The 19,231-nt window shown below is 43.2% G+C and overlaps 1 protein-coding gene across 1 annotated transcript; it reads right to left on the bottom strand.

Annotated features, from left to right (window-relative positions):
• Nucleotides 1-12,926: 12,926 nt before the first annotated feature.
• Nucleotides 12,927-14,096, bottom strand: LOC127320996 (peroxidase P7). The gene has a single exon (XM_051350056.2). The coding sequence runs from the start codon at nucleotides 14,037-14,039 to the stop codon at nucleotides 13,059-13,061; it is 981 nt and encodes a 326-aa protein (XP_051206016.1). The 5' UTR covers nucleotides 14,040-14,096; the 3' UTR covers nucleotides 12,927-13,058.
• Between the last annotated feature and the right edge of the window lie 5,135 nt (nucleotides 14,097-19,231).

Raw genomic sequence — 19,231 nt, 5'->3', positions numbered from 1 at the left:
GGTAGGTATGGTGGACACAAATGGCATAGTGGTTGGCTCAAGTATTTTGGATGCATGAGAAGTATTCCCTCTCGATACATGGCTTAGGCTAGCAAGGCTATTTGAAACAAACACAAGGATGAAGCGGTGCAACAAAACTCACATAAAAGACATATTGTAAACATTATAAGACTCTACACCGTCTTCCTTGTTGTTCAAACTCAATACTAGAAATTATCTAGACCTTAGAGAGACCAATTATGCAAACCAAATTTTAGCAAGCTCTATGTACTTCTTCATTAATAGGTGCAAAGTATATGATGCAAGAGCTTAATCATGAGCACAACGATTGCCAAGTATCAAATTATTCAAGACATCATACCAATTACTACATGTAGCATTTTCTGTTTCCAACCATATAACAATTAACGAAGCAGTTTCAGCCTTCGCCATGAACATTAAAAGCTAAGAACACATGTGTTCATACGAACCAGCGGAGCGTGTCCCTCTCCCACACAAGCATTTATTCAAACAAAAACAAAAACAAACAGACGCTCCAAGTAAAGTACATAAGATGTGATGGAATAGAAATATAGTTTCAAGAGAAGGAACCTGATAATTTGTTGATGAAGAAGGGGATGCCTTGGGCATCCCCAAGCTTAGACGCTTGAGTCTTCTTGATATATGCAGGGGTGAACCACCGGGGCATCCCCAAGCTTAGACTTTTCACTCTTCTTGATCGTAGTATATCATCCTCCTCTCTTGAGCCTTGAAAACTTCCTCCAGACCAAACTTAGAACAACTCATTAGAGGGTTAGTGTATAATCAAAAACTCACATGTTCAGAGGTGACACAATCATTCTTAACACTTCTGGACATTGCACAAAGCTACTGAAAGTCAATGGAATCGAAATATCCATCGAACATAACAAAACAGGCAATGCGAAATAAAAGGCAGAATCTGTCAAAACAGAACAGTTCGTATTGACGAATTTTAAAATGGCACCAGACTTGCTCAAATGAAAATACTCAAATTGAATGAAAGTTGCGTACATATCTGAGGATCACTCACGTAAATTGGCATAATTTTCTGAGTTACCTACAGAGAATTTTGCCCAGATTCGTGACAGCAAAGAAATCTGTTTCTGCGCAGTAATCCAAATCTAGTATGAACCTTACTATCAACGACTTTACTTGGCACAACAAAACACAAAACTAAGATAAGGAGAGGTTGCTATAGTAGTAAACAACTTCCAAGACACAAAATAAAAACAAAGTACTGTAGCAAAATAACACATGGGTTATCTCCCAAGAAGTTCTTTTCTTTATAGCCATTAAGATGGGCTCAGCAGTTTTAATGATGCACTCGCAAGAAATAATATTTGAAGCAAAAGAGAGCATCGAGAGGCAAATTCAAAACAAATTTAAGTCTAACATGCTTCCTATGCAAAGGAATCTTGTAAATAAACAAATTCAAGAAGCATAATGCAACAAGCATAGAAAAACTAGACAAGCTCAACTTCAAGATTTTAAGCATATAGAGAGGTGTTTTAGTAACATGAAAATTTCTACCACCATATTTTCCTCTCTCATAATAACTTTCAGTAGCATCATGAGCAAACTCAACAATATAACTATCACATAAAACATTCTTATCATGAGTCTCATGCATAAAATTATTACTACTCCCAACATAAGCATAATCAATTTTATTAGTTCTAGTGGGAACAAATTCAACAAAGTAGCTATCAAATATAGGAGACATATCGTAATCATAATCAAATTCATCCTCCATAACAGGCGGCAACAAAAGACTACTATCATTATAATCATCATAAATAGGAGGCAAAGTATCATCAAAGAAAATTTTCTCCTCAATTCTTGTGGGACTAAAAAGATCATGCTCATCAAAACCAGCTTCCCCAAGCTTAGAATTTTCCATAGCATTAGCAACAATAGTGTTCAAAGCATTCATATTAATAACATTCCCATTAGCATGCATATAAAGTTCCATGGGTTTTTTAATTCTCTCTTCAAACACATCATGTCCTAATTCAAGATAAAGTTCATAAAGATCTCTCATATTTTTGTTGTTTTCCATTATGCCTAACTAGTGTAAACAAGAAACAAAAAGTTGCAATTGCAGGATCTAAAGGAAATAGCTTCGAGTACTTACGGCGCCGGAAAATAGCTTAGTAGCCGAGATCCGGAGTGTGAGTACCTTTTACCTTTCCTCCCCGGCAACGGCGCCAGAAAATAGCTTGATGTCTACGCCCCCCTCCTTTTCCTGTAGACAGTGTTGGGCCTCCAAGAGCAGAGGTTTGTAGAACAGCAGCAAGTTTTCCCTTAAGTGGATGACCCAAGGTTTATCGAACTCAGGGAGGAAGAGGTCAAAGATATCCCTCTCATGCAACCCTGCAACCACAAAGCAAGAAGTCTCTTGTGTCCCCAACACACCTAATAGGTGCACTAGTTCGGCGAAGAGATAGTGAAATACAGGTGGTATGAATATATATGAGCAGTGGCAACGGCACCAGAAAAGTGCTTTGCCCAGGACAATAAACAAGCAGTAGTAACGCAGCAGTAGTAACGCAGTAAAACAGTAAACAAGCAGCGATAGCAGTATTTAGGAACAAGGCCTAGGGATCATACTTTCACTAGTGGACACTCTCAACATTGATCACATAACAGAATAGATAAATGCATACTCTACACTCTTGTTGGATGATGAACACATTGCGTAGGATTACACGAACCCTCAATGCCGGAGTTAACAAGCTCCACAATTCAATGTTCATATTTAAATAACCTTAGAGTGCATGAAAGATCAATTCGACTAAACCAAGTACTAACATAGTATACACACTGTCACCTTCACACTATGTAGGAGGAATAGATCATATCAATACCATCATAGTAATAGTTAACTTCATAATCTACAAGAGATCATAATCATAGCCTACGCCAAGTACTAACACGGATGCACACACTGTCACCATTACACCGTGCAGGAGGAATAAAACTACTTTAATAACATCACTAGAGTAGCACATAGATAAATTGTGATACAAAACACATTGCAATCATAAAGAGATATAAATAAGCACTTCACTATGCCATTCATAACAGTGAATAAGTATTCTGTGAAATATAGCCTAAGAGACCTACACGGTGCACACACTGTCACCTTTACACACGTGGGACAAGGAGTCTCCGGAGATCACATAAGTAAAACACACTTGACTAGCGTAATGACATCTAGATTACTAGCATCATCATATGAATCTCAATCATGTAAGGCAGCTCATGAGATTATTGTATTGAAGCACATAGGAGAGAGATTAACCACATAGCTACCGGTACAGCCCCGAGCCTCGATGGAGAACTACTCCCTCCTCATGGGAGCAGCAGCGGTGATGAAGATGGCGGTGGAGATGGCAGCGGTGTCGATGGAGGAGCCTTCTGGGGGCACTTCCCCGTCCCGGCGGCGTGCCGGAACAGAGACTCCTGTCCCCCAGATCTTGGCTTCGCGATGGCGGCGGCTCTGGATGGTTTCTCGTACCGTGGCTTTTTTGTGTCGAGGTTTTAGGTCGAGGGGCTTTATATAGGCGAAGAGGCGGCGTCAGAAGGTCAACAGGGCGACGACACTATAGGGGGGCACGGGCCCCCCCTTGGCCGCGCCGGCCTAGGGTTTGGTGGGCCTGTGCCCCCTCTCTGGCGGTTCTCGGGTGTTCTGGATGCTTCCGGGCAAAATAGGAACCTGGGCGTTGATTTCGTCCTATTCCGAGAATATTTCGTTACTAGGATTTCTGAAACCAAAAACAGCAGAAAACAGGAACTGGCACTTCGGCATCTTGTTAATAGGTTAGTTCCAGAAAATAAACGAATATGACATAAAATGTGCATATAACATGTAGATATCATCAATAATGTGGCATGGAACATAAGAAATTATCGATACGTCGGAGACGTATCAGCCATGTATCTTCAGTTGCTCATCCACCTCCTCCTTAGAGCGCGAACACGGTTTCCTGTGAATACTGAACAAATCTGGCTGCGGCAAAGGGATTTCCCTCTCATCCCCGGCAGTAAACAAAATTCTATAGACCATATTATCTAAACCAGAGTCAGTTGTAACAAATTGATGACTCTTCATAGCAGCAATATCAAGCCTTATAGGAGTTAATTTCACATCAGTAGGGTCAAGAGGAAGATCTAGATATGCTAAAATGCGTGATGCAACAATTCCTCCAAAAATAGGCCCCTTTTTAGACAAACGGCGAGCAACAAGAGCACCAAGATGATAAGGTGTTTCTCCAGTAAGTGCAGCAATTAATAAAGCAAGATGATAACTAGAAATATTGCTAGTGTTCTCCCTACCAAGAATGCTAGTAGCAAGATAATAAGCGAAATATCTAATGGCCGGGAGTTGAATGTTTCTTATCTTGCCGCGCTGAATGGTGCAGCTGTCATCATTGGTGATATCTCGATAGAGCTCCAGCAAAGCCTTGGGATTGTCCTCGATTTTCTTCGCTGTACCTACAGGGGCAATATCCAATGCAGTACAAAAATCCTTCAACTTCATAGTAATAGGATTACCATAAATCCTGAATGCAACTGTTGGTTGATAGTGCTTGTTGTTGAACTGAAAGCTCTCAACAAAGATTTTAGTTAGCATGTGGTATTGCTCCCTCTCATCTTCCATATAGGCGGTTAAGCCCACATTGCCGATGAGGACCAAGAAATCATCCAGCAACCCTGCATTACTCAAAAAGTTATAACATGGAAAAGATGAAGTGTTAGGGACTCCATTGTCCTCTTCGGCTTCGAAGCTCGGTGCGATGACGTCCTCATTATAGGATCGCCTGAATCGGGTGGCGGTCCTAGAGGGCCTCCCCGTGCTTGTCGTCTCTCTTTCAAAAACTTCTCCAAAGTTATAGTTATCCATCTCCCTTTTCTGAAATTTTTCAACAAACAATATAAAATTTGATTTGGTGACATATAATTGAGGGAAACTATTATAGGAATTTGCTAGAGTACTAAACATGCATCAAAACTAGTTTCTACAACTTAGAACAAGCATGCAAGCTCACTAAACATGTTACCTGCAGTAGCAAAATATTCAAGATATACTCAACCAAACAAAATTCTACTTGGATTATCGGAGGAGTCACATACAGAAATCTGAGCTGAGCAAAGAGATCGAGAAATCTTTAGCTCTTGAGCAGATACGCGAGTGAGAGAAAGCTGGCGCGAGTTTTTTCGGGAGAGAGAATGAGATGGGAGAAAGAGATGAAGTGGTGGGGCAAGGAGGGCCCCACACAACAGGGTGGCGCGGCCCCCTTGCTGGCCGCGCCGGCTGGTGGGGTGCCACCCTGGGGTGCCCAACTGGTCATCCCCAGGTGCTCCCAGGTGCCTCTTCGAAAAATAAGACCAACGGTATAATTTTTGTGAATTTTTGAAAACTTTGAAAAATGCACATTTCTGGGTATTAAATTTATTATTACTGGGCAGAAAAAGATTTTGAAATCTCTAATTGACTAAAGAACTTTGCAAAACAAAAGTGCTACAGCAAGTAGAACAAGTGGAGGAAGAAAGAAATGTTGTTTAGCTCCTCTATGCATATAAAATGTATTTGTTAACAAGGTTGATCAAGTCTTGCCACCAAATAAATTTTACATAACATAAGAAGAATTAAACCTCAAATCAATCATGTTACCTTGAATTGTATTGATATGGATCCAATCATAATATTTTGATATCCTTCTTTAGGCTCATATATAGGACAATGAATAGCTCCAATTTTGATAGTTCTCACATTAGAAATTGTATTAACTCCACATACTTTATCAATCCTCTTGGGAAAATAAACGGTATGCTCCTTGTCATCAACATTGAAAGTAACTTTTCCTTTATTGCAATCAATAATAGCCCCTGCGGTGTTAAGAAAAGGTTTCCCAAGAATAATAGACATATTATCATCTTCAGGCATTTCCAACACAACAAAATCAGTTCATATCAAGCAGTTATTAGTAACTTGAACAGGAACATCCTCACATATACCAACAGAAATAGCAATAGATTTATCAGCCATTTGCAAAGATATATCAGTCGGTATCAACTTATCTAAATAAAGTCTCTTGTAAAGAGAAAAAGGCATAACACTAACACCCGCTCCCAAATCACATAGAGCTGTTCTAACATAATTATTCTTAATAGAACAACGAATGGTTGGTATACCTGGGTCGCCCAACTTCTTTGGAACTTTGCCATTGAAAGAGTAATTAGCAAGCATAGTGGAAATCTCCTCATTAGGAATTTTCCTTTTGTTAGAGACAATATCTTTCATATACTTTGAATAAGGAGGCAATTTAATAGCACCAGTCAAAGGGATTAGCAAGAATAAAGGTTTCATCCAATCGCAAAATTTATTATAGTGTTCTTCTTCCTTTGATTTTAGTTTCTTAGCAGGAAAAGGCATTTGCTTTTGAACTCACGGTTCCCTTTCATTACCATGTTTCTTAGCAATAAAGTCTTCTTTAGTATACTTTTTATTTTTAGCATGCTTTTCAGGTTCATCTTCAACTTCTTCTTTGTCAGAAGCATCATTCTTATCATTATCTTTATCATGTTCATTACCACTTTCACTTTCAGCATCAGAAATAGAAATACTATTAGGATCATTAATAGGCTCAGAGGATTCTACAACATTTTTATGTTTCTTCTTCTTTTTCTTAGAAGGAGCACTAGGTTCAATTCGTTGAGAATCTTGGTCAAGTCTTTTGGGATGCCCCTCAGGATATAGAGGATCCTGAGTAGAAACACCGCCTCTAGTTGTTACTTCATAAGCATGTTTCTCCTTAGAAATATTTCTTAACAAGTCATTTTGCACTTTAGTGAGTTGATCAATTTGAGTTTGAACCATATGAAAATGTTTAACAAGCATCTTAACATCATTGGAGGTTCTCTCCACAATATTATGCAAATTGCTAATAGCTTGAGAATTTTCCATTAAATGATTCTCTACTCTCATATTAAAATTTTCTTGCTTAACAATATAATTATCAAACTCATCTAAGCATTGAGCAGGAGGTTTTGAATACAGAATATCTTCCCTAGTAAAGCGTTGTAGAGAGTTTACCTCAATCATGGATGAACGGGGAATTATCTCGCATAAATCTTCTATGGGAGGTAAGTTCTTCACATCTTCAGATTTAATACCTTTCTCCTTAAGAGATTTCTTGGCTTCCCTCATATCTTCATCATTTAATTTAATTTAATTAAACCCCTCTTCTTCAATATTGGCGTCGGGGCTGGTTCAGGTGTAGTCCAATCATCATGATTCCGGCCTATTTTAGCCAATAATTCTTCAGCTTCGTCTGTAGTTCTTTTCCTGAAAACACAACCAGCACAGCTATCCAAATATGCTCTAGACTCAACGGTTAGTCCACTATAAAATATATCAAGTAAATCATGCTTTTCCAAATCATGTCCAGGTCGAGCTCTGATAAGAGAGCAAAATCTTGCCCAAGCTTCATGTAATTTCTCTCCATCTTCCTGGTCAAAGCTATAAATTTTCTGCAAAGCAATATGTTGAGCACTAGCAGGAAAGTATTTCCGAAAGAAAACATCAAGCAAACCACTTGGACTATCAATAGAACCAGGAGGCAAACTATTATACCAAGTTTTACCATCATCCTTTAATGAGAATGGAACAATTTTAGCAACAAAATAAGTACGCATCTTGACATCATCAGAAAACAAGCTACTCAAAGTAGAAAGTTCATTCATGTGTTCTACAGCACTTTCTTTTTCAGTACCACAAAAGGGTGTTTTCTCAACAATAGCTATATGAGAAAAATCAAGAGAAAAATCATAATGTTTATCCTTAATGCTTATAGGAGATGTGGCAAATTTAGGACCAGGAGATAGCTTATATCTAACAGTATGTTGTGCAAGAAACTTTTTAATTTTTCTTGCATCAGTAGTAGCATTGCATTTATCAATAAAATCATCATCAAGTTCCACATAATCCTCATCAGGATCATAACTAGAGTATTCAACAGACTCAGGTGAATTAACAGGTGTAGCAGCATTTTCATTAGGGGTTTCAGTATTTTCAATTTGTCTAGACCTAGCAATTGTAGCATCTAAAAAAGATCCCAATGAACCACTATCATCAAGCACAGCAGAAACATCATCAATATTATAAGAGTTTTCAGATTCAGCAGAAGTACCAGCATGTGAAGCTTGTGGTGGTGAAACAAGTTGACTTATCACAGATGGTGAATCAAGAGCAGCAGAGGTACTCAGAGTTGTACCTTTTCTTGTAGTGGATGGTAATATGGCGACTTTAGGATCGCGAGATTTACCCATGATGGAGAATTTGCAGCGAACAATATCAATCCAAGTGAACTTCCAAATAAAGCTATGCTCCCCGGCAACGGCGCCAGAAAATAGTCTTGATGACCCACAAGTATAGGGGATCGCAATAGTCTTCGCGGGAAGTAAAACCCAATATATTGATTCGACACAAGGGGAGACAAAGAATACTTGAAAGCCTTAACAGCGGAGTTGTCAATTCAGCTGCACCTGGAAACAGACTTACTCGCAAGAGTTTATCAGTAGTAACAGTTTTATAGCAGTAGCAGTAGTGAAATATCAGCAGCAGTGTAACAAAAACAGTAGTAGTGATTATAGTAAATAGCAGGATTAAAATACTGTAGGCACAAGGATGGATGAACGGGTGTTGCATGGATGAGAAAAACTCATGTAACAATCAAAGCACGGCATTTGCAGATAGTAATAAAACGGTATCTAAGTACTAAGCAATCCATAGGCATGTGTTCCGTATATAGTCGTACGTGCTCGCAATGAGAAACTTGCACAACATCTTTTGTCCTACTAGCCGGTGGCAGCCGGGCCTCTAGGGAATCTACTGGAAATTAAGGTACTCCTTTTAATAGAGCACCGGAGCAAAGCATTAACACTCCGTGAACACATGTGATCCTCACATCACTGCCTTCCCCTCCGGTTGTCCCAATTTCTGTCACTTTGGGGCCTCGGGTTCCGGACAGCGACATGTGCATACAACTTGCAGGTAAGATCATAAAACAATGCATATCATCATGAAACAATAACATGTTCAGATCTGAGATCATGGCACTCGGGCCCTAGTGACAAGCATTAAGCATAACAAGTTGCAACAATATCATCAAAGTACCAATTACGGACACTAGGCACTATGCCCTAACAATCTTATGCTATTACATGACCAATCTCATCCAATCCCTACCATCCCCTTCAGCCTACAGCGGGGGAATTACTCACACATGGATGGGGAAAACATTGTTGGTCGATGGAGAGGCGTCGGTGGTGATGATGGCGATGATCTCCTCCAATTACCCATCCCGGCGGAGTGCCAGAACGGAGTTTCTGGTCCCGAGACGGAGTTTCGCGATGGTGGCGGCGTTCTGGATGGTTTCTGGCGACTTCGACTTCCCGTCTCGCGTTTTTAGATCGAAACCCTTAAATAGTCCAGAGGGAGGCGTCAGAGGCTAGCCGAGGCGGCCACACAGTAGGGCGGCGCGCCCACCTCCAGGCCGCACTGGCCTAGTGTGTGGGGGCCCTGGGCCTCCCCCGGGCCTTCCCTTCTGGCTCCGTGAATCTTCTGGAAAAATAAGCCCTTCGACATAAATTCCGGGGATTTTCCTGAAAGTTGAATTTCTGCACAAAAACGAGACACCAGAGCAATTCTGCTGAAAGCAGCGTTAGTCTGTGTTAGTTGTATCCAAAATACACAAATTAGAGGCAAAACAATAGCAAAAGTATTCGGGAAAGTAGATACGTTTTGGACGTATCAGCCACCACTTTCAAGCCCTGGTCCGTAACCAGCTCATCGCCAACCTTGACCGCAGCAATATGATTCTTCACTCTTCTCCCATTAGAGACTGCATGGAAAAGTGCTGTGTTGGCATCTTCGTCTCTCAACTAGCAGATCCTCGACCTTTGCCTTGCCATGGTCCGCTCCAACGAAGCAAGCCCAAGAACGGCCTGCTTAAGCATCCTCCTTAACCAAATCTCCCTGGGGGTTAAGACGCGCCTCTCCAGAGCCACATCAAGGCGTAGAATCAGGGTGTTGGCAACCGATTTGGAGTTCCTTTGCCCCTCTCAAGTGCAAGATCTTCGGTTGGCTGGCGATGAAGGGGAGGCTCTGGACCTCGGATAGGAGGGACCGACATGGCATGCAGGACCACCTTGATCCCTGCGCCACCTGCCTCCAAGAGGAGGATAATGTCGATCATTTTCTGTCACAGTGCCCGTATGCAAGGATGGTTTGGCTCGGCTGCTTGAGAAGGATGGGCTCGCAACTCCAGGAGCCACAGGAGAACACCAACCTGGAGAGATGGTGGACAGAGACGAGAAAGAGATTGCGGAGGGAGGACATGCGAGGTTTTGACACGTTTGTCCTGCTCATTGCCTGGACGCTGTGGAAGCAAAGGAATGCCCGGGTCTTCGGAAACTTAGATAGGCAGCTTTCCACGGCGCAAATCATTGATAGTGTGTTGGATGAGTTTAGCCTGTGGGAGGCTGCGAGGGGAGGGGAGCGGAGAGTCATGTTGTGAGAGTAGGCGTCGAGTTGGGTGGTGTGTGTGGGTTGGCCAAGGGCGGATGTTCGCATCCCCTCTGGTTTCTTGTAATTGTTGTTGCTCTCTTCTATAAAGATATGGCACGCCGTTCGCGTGCCCGCGAAAAAAAGATTTTTTACTCTGTGCGCTCCGTAGATGGGCCGGCCCAGCCAGAACCAAACGCTCTTCAGCGAAACAGTGCTCGATAGCGCGCGCACTACCGAGTCGTTTCCGTTGCCGGTGATAGCCCGGCATGCAGCTATGCGGGCTTTACTGTTTGGGCTCTAGCATTTCGATCATAAAATCAGTACTTGGGCTCGAGCACATCAGTAGATGCGTACTCATATTTGCTCTTGCTGCCGCGTATGCTGATAGTTTTTTTTTTTTTTTTTGCTGGTCGAATACCTGATAGTTAAATGCACACGGTTTTCGTCCAACAGTCGAAAGAGGCAACAGAAAAGAAGAAGACATCGTTCTCATTTCCCAGCGCACGCACCTCGTCGCCGACGATGTGCTGTGAGCGAACTGTTGTACACTGATGACCGATGTCACCATGCTTCCAGTTCAGGGCGACAAGGGCCTCAGAGCTTGCATGCCCATCATGTCACCACGTTAAGCGGTCGGATCTACAACACCTCCACGTTTCAGGAAACCTTCAACCATTATTGTTTGAGTCAATCCGTCCGCGAATAAGTGCAAGGTTTTTTAAAAAAGTTAAATATTTTTAAATTTAATTATTTTTTTACACAAACAACATATATATAATACTACCTCCATCCTAAAGTTTAAGATTTATATTTTTCTTAGAAACGTCAAGTTTTTATCAAAAATCATTAACATGTAAAATTCAAAAACAATATCATTAGATAGATAATAAAATATAGTTTTATATGGTATCTAAATTTGTTGATAGATTTTTAAAATTTTTGATCAAACTTCACTTGATTTGACTTTAAAAAATATAAGCATTAGACCTTAGAATTGAGGTAGTATCAGATTATTATATTATTGAATTATAAGTTAAGATAAATCTAGCGACATTAATTTAGTATCACAAATGCTAATACTTTTTCTAGGGAAATTGGTCAAAATTAACAAAGTTTGACTTAAGACATATTCAAATATACACTTATCAAAAAACGAATTTAGTGTAATGATAATCTCATAAGGTATCTCTAACCGACAGCTTTTAATTTAAAGGAGTTAAGAGAAAAGAAAATTTAGAGGAGTAACATTTTACATCTTTAAAGATGATTGAACATAACCGATCTCTCAAATTTAACTCCTCACACAGAAGTGATTCCACAGGAAGTCTCTATATCTCTTTGATTCATGCATCGCGCAAGATGCCTCACACTCCGCCGCTGTCTTGTACTAGTATGTTTTGAAGGGCACATGAAGCTCCTCCACGCTATGGGGGATGGAGGAGAGCACCACAGTTGACTGGAGAGGCCTCGGTCAACGGAGCAGCGCGGAATCGTGGCGGGGGTTGAAGAACCGTTGCGCCTAGGCAGGCACACTAGCTCAACTCGTCGCGGCGAACACGAGGCTGGTGGTCGTTGAACCTATTCCGACAGGCGATGACGAGGTTAGACGGAAAGGCATGCGATGGAGTTCCTAGCCGCCGCCGAGGGTCGCCGTAGCTGCCAGAGCATTGGGGAATCCATTTTCCCAGTCACCTTTGTCCGACGACCAAGCGACGGCCAACAGCATGGGTTCCGGCAACGACTGATGAAAGTAAAGGAAGGGATTTTAAGGGATCTGCTTCGCGAATGAGTATAAATAAGATAGTTTGCCTCCTTTTTTTAGACTCGTATAATTTTACTCCTCCATTTTAAGGGATCAGCTTAGTGCGCCGGATCGGTTAAAGATGCTCGATCCAACTACATCACTCAAAAAGGGTTGAATCAATTCATTTTGCTCTTGCAAAGAAGTATGAATTTATAATAGCATTCCCATGATTCAAATTGGCAGCATATATATAGGCGGATACCTAGGATAAATCTCTCAATTGCAGTAAATAAATTATTGAAGAAATCTGGTAGGAAGGGGTCGCGCTCACTCTCAATGTCTCTACAGACTTGCATGAAGTTTAGTCTCAACAGACTTGCATGATGTTTTTTTAAAGAAATATTGGTAGTACTATCTGTGACTCTCTGTGTTAAAATAAGTATGTCAATATTTTTAAAACAAATGCATCTATAACCAAAATATGTTTTGATATATATAGGAAAAATACTTTGTACTCCTAGGTGTAGTTACACTCATATATAATATACTACCATGCGGAAGTATATGGACACTTATTTTGGAACGGAGTATCGCGTAAAATGATACTATGTCAATTAAAAATGTATTTACACGTTCAATACGTACCATCTAACCTTAAAACTGTACCACTGTGTGATTCATGTATCCTTTTGCATGTATTTGTACGCGCTAGCTAGCTGACTAGTTGGGCTTCCGGCAGTTGATCCTGACCTCCACCGGCGTCCCGGCCGCCGGCTCGAGGCTGCCCATCTTGACCATGGCCCTGGCGAAGTCGTTCGCGAACATGCCGGCGTTGCCACCGTATTTGCGCACCAGCGCGTCTTGCGACCCGCCGCTGAACAGCTCCTGGTCAGAGTGCAGCAGCCCGCGCTGCTGCGCGAGGCCACGGAAGTACCCGTTGTCGAACACGTCCGGCGTCTCCGCGTCCAACGGCGCGAGGCTGCTGTCCCCGACGCCATTGGCAGCGGGGCACCCTTGCTGGAGCTCCGCCGCGAACGTCACGTTGACGTTGGTGTCCCCACCGTTGACGCGGCCGCGGAACGTCTGGCAGCGCGCGCGCCCGACCGTGTGCGCGCCGGAGAGCGCCGTCATGTCCCGCGCCGAGAGCCCCTTGGCCGCGAACGAGGCGAGCTGCGACGCCAGGCTGGCGCCGGGCCCCGGGAGGTTGGCGTTGGCGGCGGCCTGGCTCGCCGTGCGGGCATCCTTCCGCCCGAGCTTCACGGTCCAGGTCGGCCCGCCAAGGAGGCTGACGGCGTCGCGGGAGGCGAGCGCGAGGACATCGGCGCAGGAAACGGTGGCGTTGCACCTCGCCTCGACCCGGGCCTTGACCGCGTCGACGGCCTCGAAGCCGCGCAGTGAGCCGAGGTTCGGGCCGGCGGCCTTCTCGGCCGTGAGCCCCGGCGCGTCGTCGAGGAGCACGGAGGCGTCGCAGCCGTTGACGAAGCAGTCGTGGAAGAAGAGGCGGAGGACGGAGGCACCCGTGCGGGGATCCGCGGCCACCGCCTGCGCCATCGCGGACCGGACGGCGGGCTGCAGGCCCGGGCACGTCTTGTCGTAGTACTTGGTCGACAGTGCCGCGTCGCAGCCGGGGCAAGAAACGGCGATTAGGAGAGCGGCGGCCACCGCGAGCGAGAAGATCCTTGCGGGAAAGATGATTGCCATTGTTAAACCAGGCTTCTCCCCTTGTTGATCTGTATCTTAGGCGACGGTCGAGAGAGAGAGCTGAGGAGGAGTTTGAAGTGGCGGCAAAAGTAGGACTATTTGTAGTGCTCACAGAGGCGGCATAGCTGGCAGGCCGTGGTCGGTTGACTGCTTTCACGCGGAATGGGTTGCGTTGTGGGCTGAACTGATCACATCCATCTTATCTGGCGGCCGACACGAGCCAGCTGACGGTTCTCTGAACTTCTAAGGAGTGTGAGGTGTACTCCAACCTTTAGGACACGTCGGTATCTTCCTGTCCGTTTGTGTCGTCCGCTGCGCCTAACGCGAATGTGAAATTAGTGCGTGCAAGGGTATCAACTCATTTTTCTCGGAAGCGTTACCATGGCAGGCTCGACCAGACACATCAATGGCATACACAATGGCGCGAGGCGGCAACCACGGAAAAGTTCACACACGCCAGGAAGTTCATGGGCGCGAGGATTCTCGCGCGAGGAAAACGGTCACCTCCCGCCAACGATTTCCGCCACAGCCACCGGCTTATAAGCCGATGTGCTTGGCCACGTCCTCTCTCAAACCACTTGAAGCTGACTCGTTTCCCACATTTCTTCTTCAGTGCCCTATCCTTATCCTCGCCATGCTTAGCAACCTGTAGATAACGTGGGCGAAGTTCATGCTGGCCGAGCGGAAACCGCAGACCGCCGAGGTGCGCGAGACGGAAGAGCGTGGGTGGTGGCACGCGTGGCGACGGAAATGTGTGCCGACTTCCTCAATATTAAAACATGTTGTCCAAACGTTTACATCATAGGGTGTGTAAAATAGCGTGTTTGAGTTGTACCGTGTTGTATCCCTGTAATCGTGCTAGTTAGGGATTCTCCTCATATCTTAACGTGTATAGTTTGAGTAGAGATAAAGGAGAATCCCAACCACACCAATCTCTCTAACCCGAGTGATGTGCTCTCTATATTAATACGCAGGAGACGCGAAGCAAAGGGCAAAGCTTAACTCTAGTTTTTATATGGTATCATAGCCAACTTCTTCCTCAAAACACACCTAACTCCCTTCTCATCCATGGAGTCCTCATCAAGCGAGATGTGTCGGAGAAGCTCACGCCAGAAAACTTCCTAGTATGGAAGGCGGTTGTGGTGACCCGGCATACCACTGCATGGTGTAGTATGCAAGTCTGATATAACACCAATGAAACACCGTTCCACTAGTATTATATCGCTCAGAGTGGTACAACAGAAACATATGCGGGTCCAAAGCATGTCTATAAAATTACAATATTGACTCTATTACATAAGATCATCATAGCCTCCTACTTTACAATGAGGTAAAGCTGCAAATAAACTCCAGAAGAACGACTCGTAATCTAGTCTTATCACGAACTCTAATTGTAGAGTATTTAACTAGCTGTAGAGGCTAAGAATAGATTCTAGCTAAGTAGGAGCTAGGTTTAGGAAGCTAGTTCCCTTCTATGGCTAAACTAGATTTTCTCCTTGTTGGATGTGGTATCTGACTCCTCTGACAGGGTCCTGTCTCTTGAAGTAGTTGTTGACTTCTCGGCCTTCGAGTTGCACTGTAGATCCACCTTCGATGCCTCCATATCTAAGCAGGGGATTTAAGAGTGGGATGAGTACGAGCGTACTCAACAAGTTCATTATAGGAAAGAGGTGTTTAATGCACTAGCTACAGTATTAGACCAGAAAGTCTAATACCAATGCAGGTTTTCATAACCATTTCTTCAAAAGGTTGCTTTTATTCAGAAGAACTATGTCCGTCAGCCTTCACCGGTTTACTAGAACTTCATGGAGCTCCTTTCCGGCAGTGTTCGCAGTTCCAAACCCGGAACAGGGAGTGACAGGTCACGATTCATTACACTCTGCAGAGGTGTGTTGCTTTACCCATAAGAGATCTTAACGTTGGTGCCAACCGAGCACGTTACCCGTCCACACTTCCTTTGGTGTGAGGCCCGGTATAAGGTCATAGCCAATCATATTCCTCCGCTACCTCGCACACCCACCCTTTGTTGCATACCCCGGCCTTGGGTCCTCGCCGGTCCACTTACACCAATTAAGGATGGACCCCAACCGCGAGAACAGTTCTGGGCTCTACCATAAACTCCTTCGCCGGTAGCTGCAACCCATCATAGACCGCATTACCGTGGGGAATTAGAATGGGATCCCCACCCTCCGGTTGTTCTCACAAGATACAACTGCTACGGTAAGCGCATCCGTTGATGTATAATAGGTGGAAATACAATTGACTATTCCGTCCCACTCCAGATCTTATGGTTAACACGGGTATTACGGCACAAGAATCACTGGACGACATTTGTTGTTTAATCCTAGATGGATATAAACCCTTGCAATGGAACCTCCACCATATCAACACAATCAATGGTTCCATTGCCCACCACATAGTCATATTCATAGTTATGAAAATAGTGGTTTTGCTTTTTATGCAATAGTGATAACATAGTACTTTGCAAGTAATTTGGTAAAAATACTCAATTGACATGAGCAAGTGATGAACTTGCCTTTCTTGACTGCAAGATTATGCAGACAAAGTCTTTGATATGCAATAACTCCAAATTCTGAAATAGCATCATCGTCCGGTAAGGATGGTGTTTAAAAGATTGGCAAGGATGCAATAATGCATAAGTATGAGATGCAATCGTTCTAAGCGTGACCTAACCCCGATGATTTAGGATTAGTGAGTTGAAATGATTTGTTTAGGTGTGTTGCACCTTTAGAGTGATTCATAAACAAGGTTTTTATTCAGGGTTGTGTTTTTTTAAGAATCATAAGAAGGTGGTAAAATGCATAGTAACAATTATACACACCCAGGAATAGTACTTGTATAATCAGTAAAGAGCAGTTGTCAATTTGAAGTCCTATAATGCATGGTTGATGATTACTTATTATATAATTCAAAAGAATATATTTTGAAGAACATGTTCTTTAATAAAGAACAAGTATGATAATTAGGTTTGTGGGGTTCTATGGTTTTCCATGGTTCTAATTGTTTTGTGGAGTAAGTAGTAGATGGATCACAACCTAGTTGGATTCATCAACACCAAGAGCTTGTAAGGTTGAGTTAAGCCTAGGCATCCTAAGCATTTTAATCATATAAGGTTGCTATCAAGATTGGTTCATCTTGTTGGTGATAGCTAGCTAGGGTTTATAGGTTCTTATAAGCAGGGTTGATGGCTACTCCTAATTCATTTCAAAAGAATAACTTTTGAAGAACATACTTCTTAAGTAAGAAGAAGTATTGTAATTAAGGTTGAGGTTATCTTGGATTAGCTATAGGATTTCTAAGTAGAGAATGGTTGGTTCCTAAATAGGATGGTTCATAAGTATCTCACACTAGTAGGGTTTAGTGGAGTAGGGAATGTAAGGTAATCATCAATCATGGTTACTATTAGGGTTCATCACAATGGTGTGATGCTAATCATGGATAGTTAAGGATGGTGGTCTTGGGAATAGGAACTAGGGTTTTACACTTGGTTGATCCTACTAGATCAACAAGTTTTATTTAGATGAGAACATAGCATAGCAATTAACTAGTGATAGGGTGCTTACATTTTATGTGGTCATGGAAATTATTGAGTTGCTATTATTGTTCTATGTTTGAAAAGAAGGTATAATGATCACATGTTAACTTGGTTTTAGGTTTGGAACCATTTAGGGTTCACATGTAATAATGGAACTAGGGTCTAAATGGCATTAGGGTTTTAGGATTACACATGAAATTATGAAACCACAATGTTAGTTTTATTGGAACTAGGGTTTCATAATTACTACTTAGTTCTTGGTTAATAACTTCATTATGAAGTTAAGGTTATTAACAACTTTGAATTAAACATAAGATTGGATTTTGGCATTTTATTATTTTTAATGAATTAATAATTATGACAATTATTAATTAGGGTTTTAAATTCCAATAATAAGGATTTAATAAGTTCCAGATAAAGAAATTTAGTTTTAATGTTTTCCTTATTTACTTTACTGGTTTTTATTTATTTTATACTCTTTTCCTAATTATTGAATTTTAATTGAATTTAGAATTAAAATTAAAGGCTTAAATAACAAGTATTAAATAATTGAATTTTTATTAAAAATAAAAATTTCATTTTATATTTTTATTGGATAGAGCTTATCTTTATAAGAATTTTGATATCTTATATTTATTTTTCTGAGTTTTTATGAATTTTCTATGTATTTGCAAAGTTTCAGTAATTTCTGGAATTTGAATTAAAACAAAAATAACTAAGTGCACCCGGTGACTCTACCCACATAGTTACTGACTGGTGGGGCTAAGCCACGCTGGCTGCCACATGGTGCCGATGTGGCAACCATGTGCATCATCGGCGGCCAGTGGTGGATGCCGCCGGCGAGTCTGGGTTCGCGCGGGGCTGTGTGTAGGCTCAATCGAACGAGGGCGTCAAGACGAACGGACTGGTGGTGGCGCCGCCCCCTAATGGTCGCCGGAGTGGCGGCGTTGGTGATGCCCGACGGCGGCGCTCACAGGCAAACGGTGCGACGGCGATGCAAAGGAAATTAGGGGGAGCTAAGGTGCTCGGGAGACTCAGTGGCTCACCGCGAGCAGGGTGGGGGCGACGGCATGGTCGGAGGAGCTCTAGATCGCCGGAATCGACTGCTCCGGCCATCGGCGAGAACGAGCTCGACGGCGTCGCTCCGGAGCTTCTCAGCTCGATTCCTCCCGTAGGCTGGGCATGTCGAGGGTGGCGGTGACGATGGAATCAACGGCGGTTCCCGGGGATGCTCCGAACGGCGGCGATGGTCGACGGCCGGGCGACTAGGGTTTCGGTACAGGGCGGAATTGGAGCAGAGGGGAAAGAATCGGAAGCTAGGGTTCGTCCAGGGGTTTTATACCGCGCGGGAGCACGCCTCGTCACACCATCGAGGAAGGAGAGGTCGCCAGCGAGAGAGGAGAAGAGGAGCACGGCGTGGTGCTGGCGTCCATGCGCGTTGAGAGGATGAGGACGAGCTCCTCTCATTGATTTTTTCAACGAAGAGGTATTGGGCTGGGTTGGGCCGGTGCTGCTGGCTGTGGTGCTGGACTGCACCGTGGGCAGCTGCTGGGCTTGCTCGGCCAGGTGAGCCCAGGTGAGCCCAGGTGAGGTTTTTCTTCTTTTCCTCCATCATTCATTTTCTGTTTTGTATTTC

The sequence above is a fragment of the Lolium perenne genome, chromosome 6, assembly GCF_019359855.2.
Source record: "Lolium perenne isolate Kyuss_39 chromosome 6, Kyuss_2.0, whole genome shotgun sequence".
Taxonomy (NCBI): domain Eukaryota; kingdom Viridiplantae; phylum Streptophyta; class Magnoliopsida; order Poales; family Poaceae; genus Lolium; species Lolium perenne.
This window is presented reverse-complemented; position numbering and strand designations above follow the sequence as displayed.

Coding starts and splice junctions, on each gene's coding strand:
- LOC127320996 (XM_051350056.2), bottom strand. CDS start 14,039: ATGGCAATCATCTTTCCCGCAAGGATCTTCTCGCTCGCGGTGGCCGCC.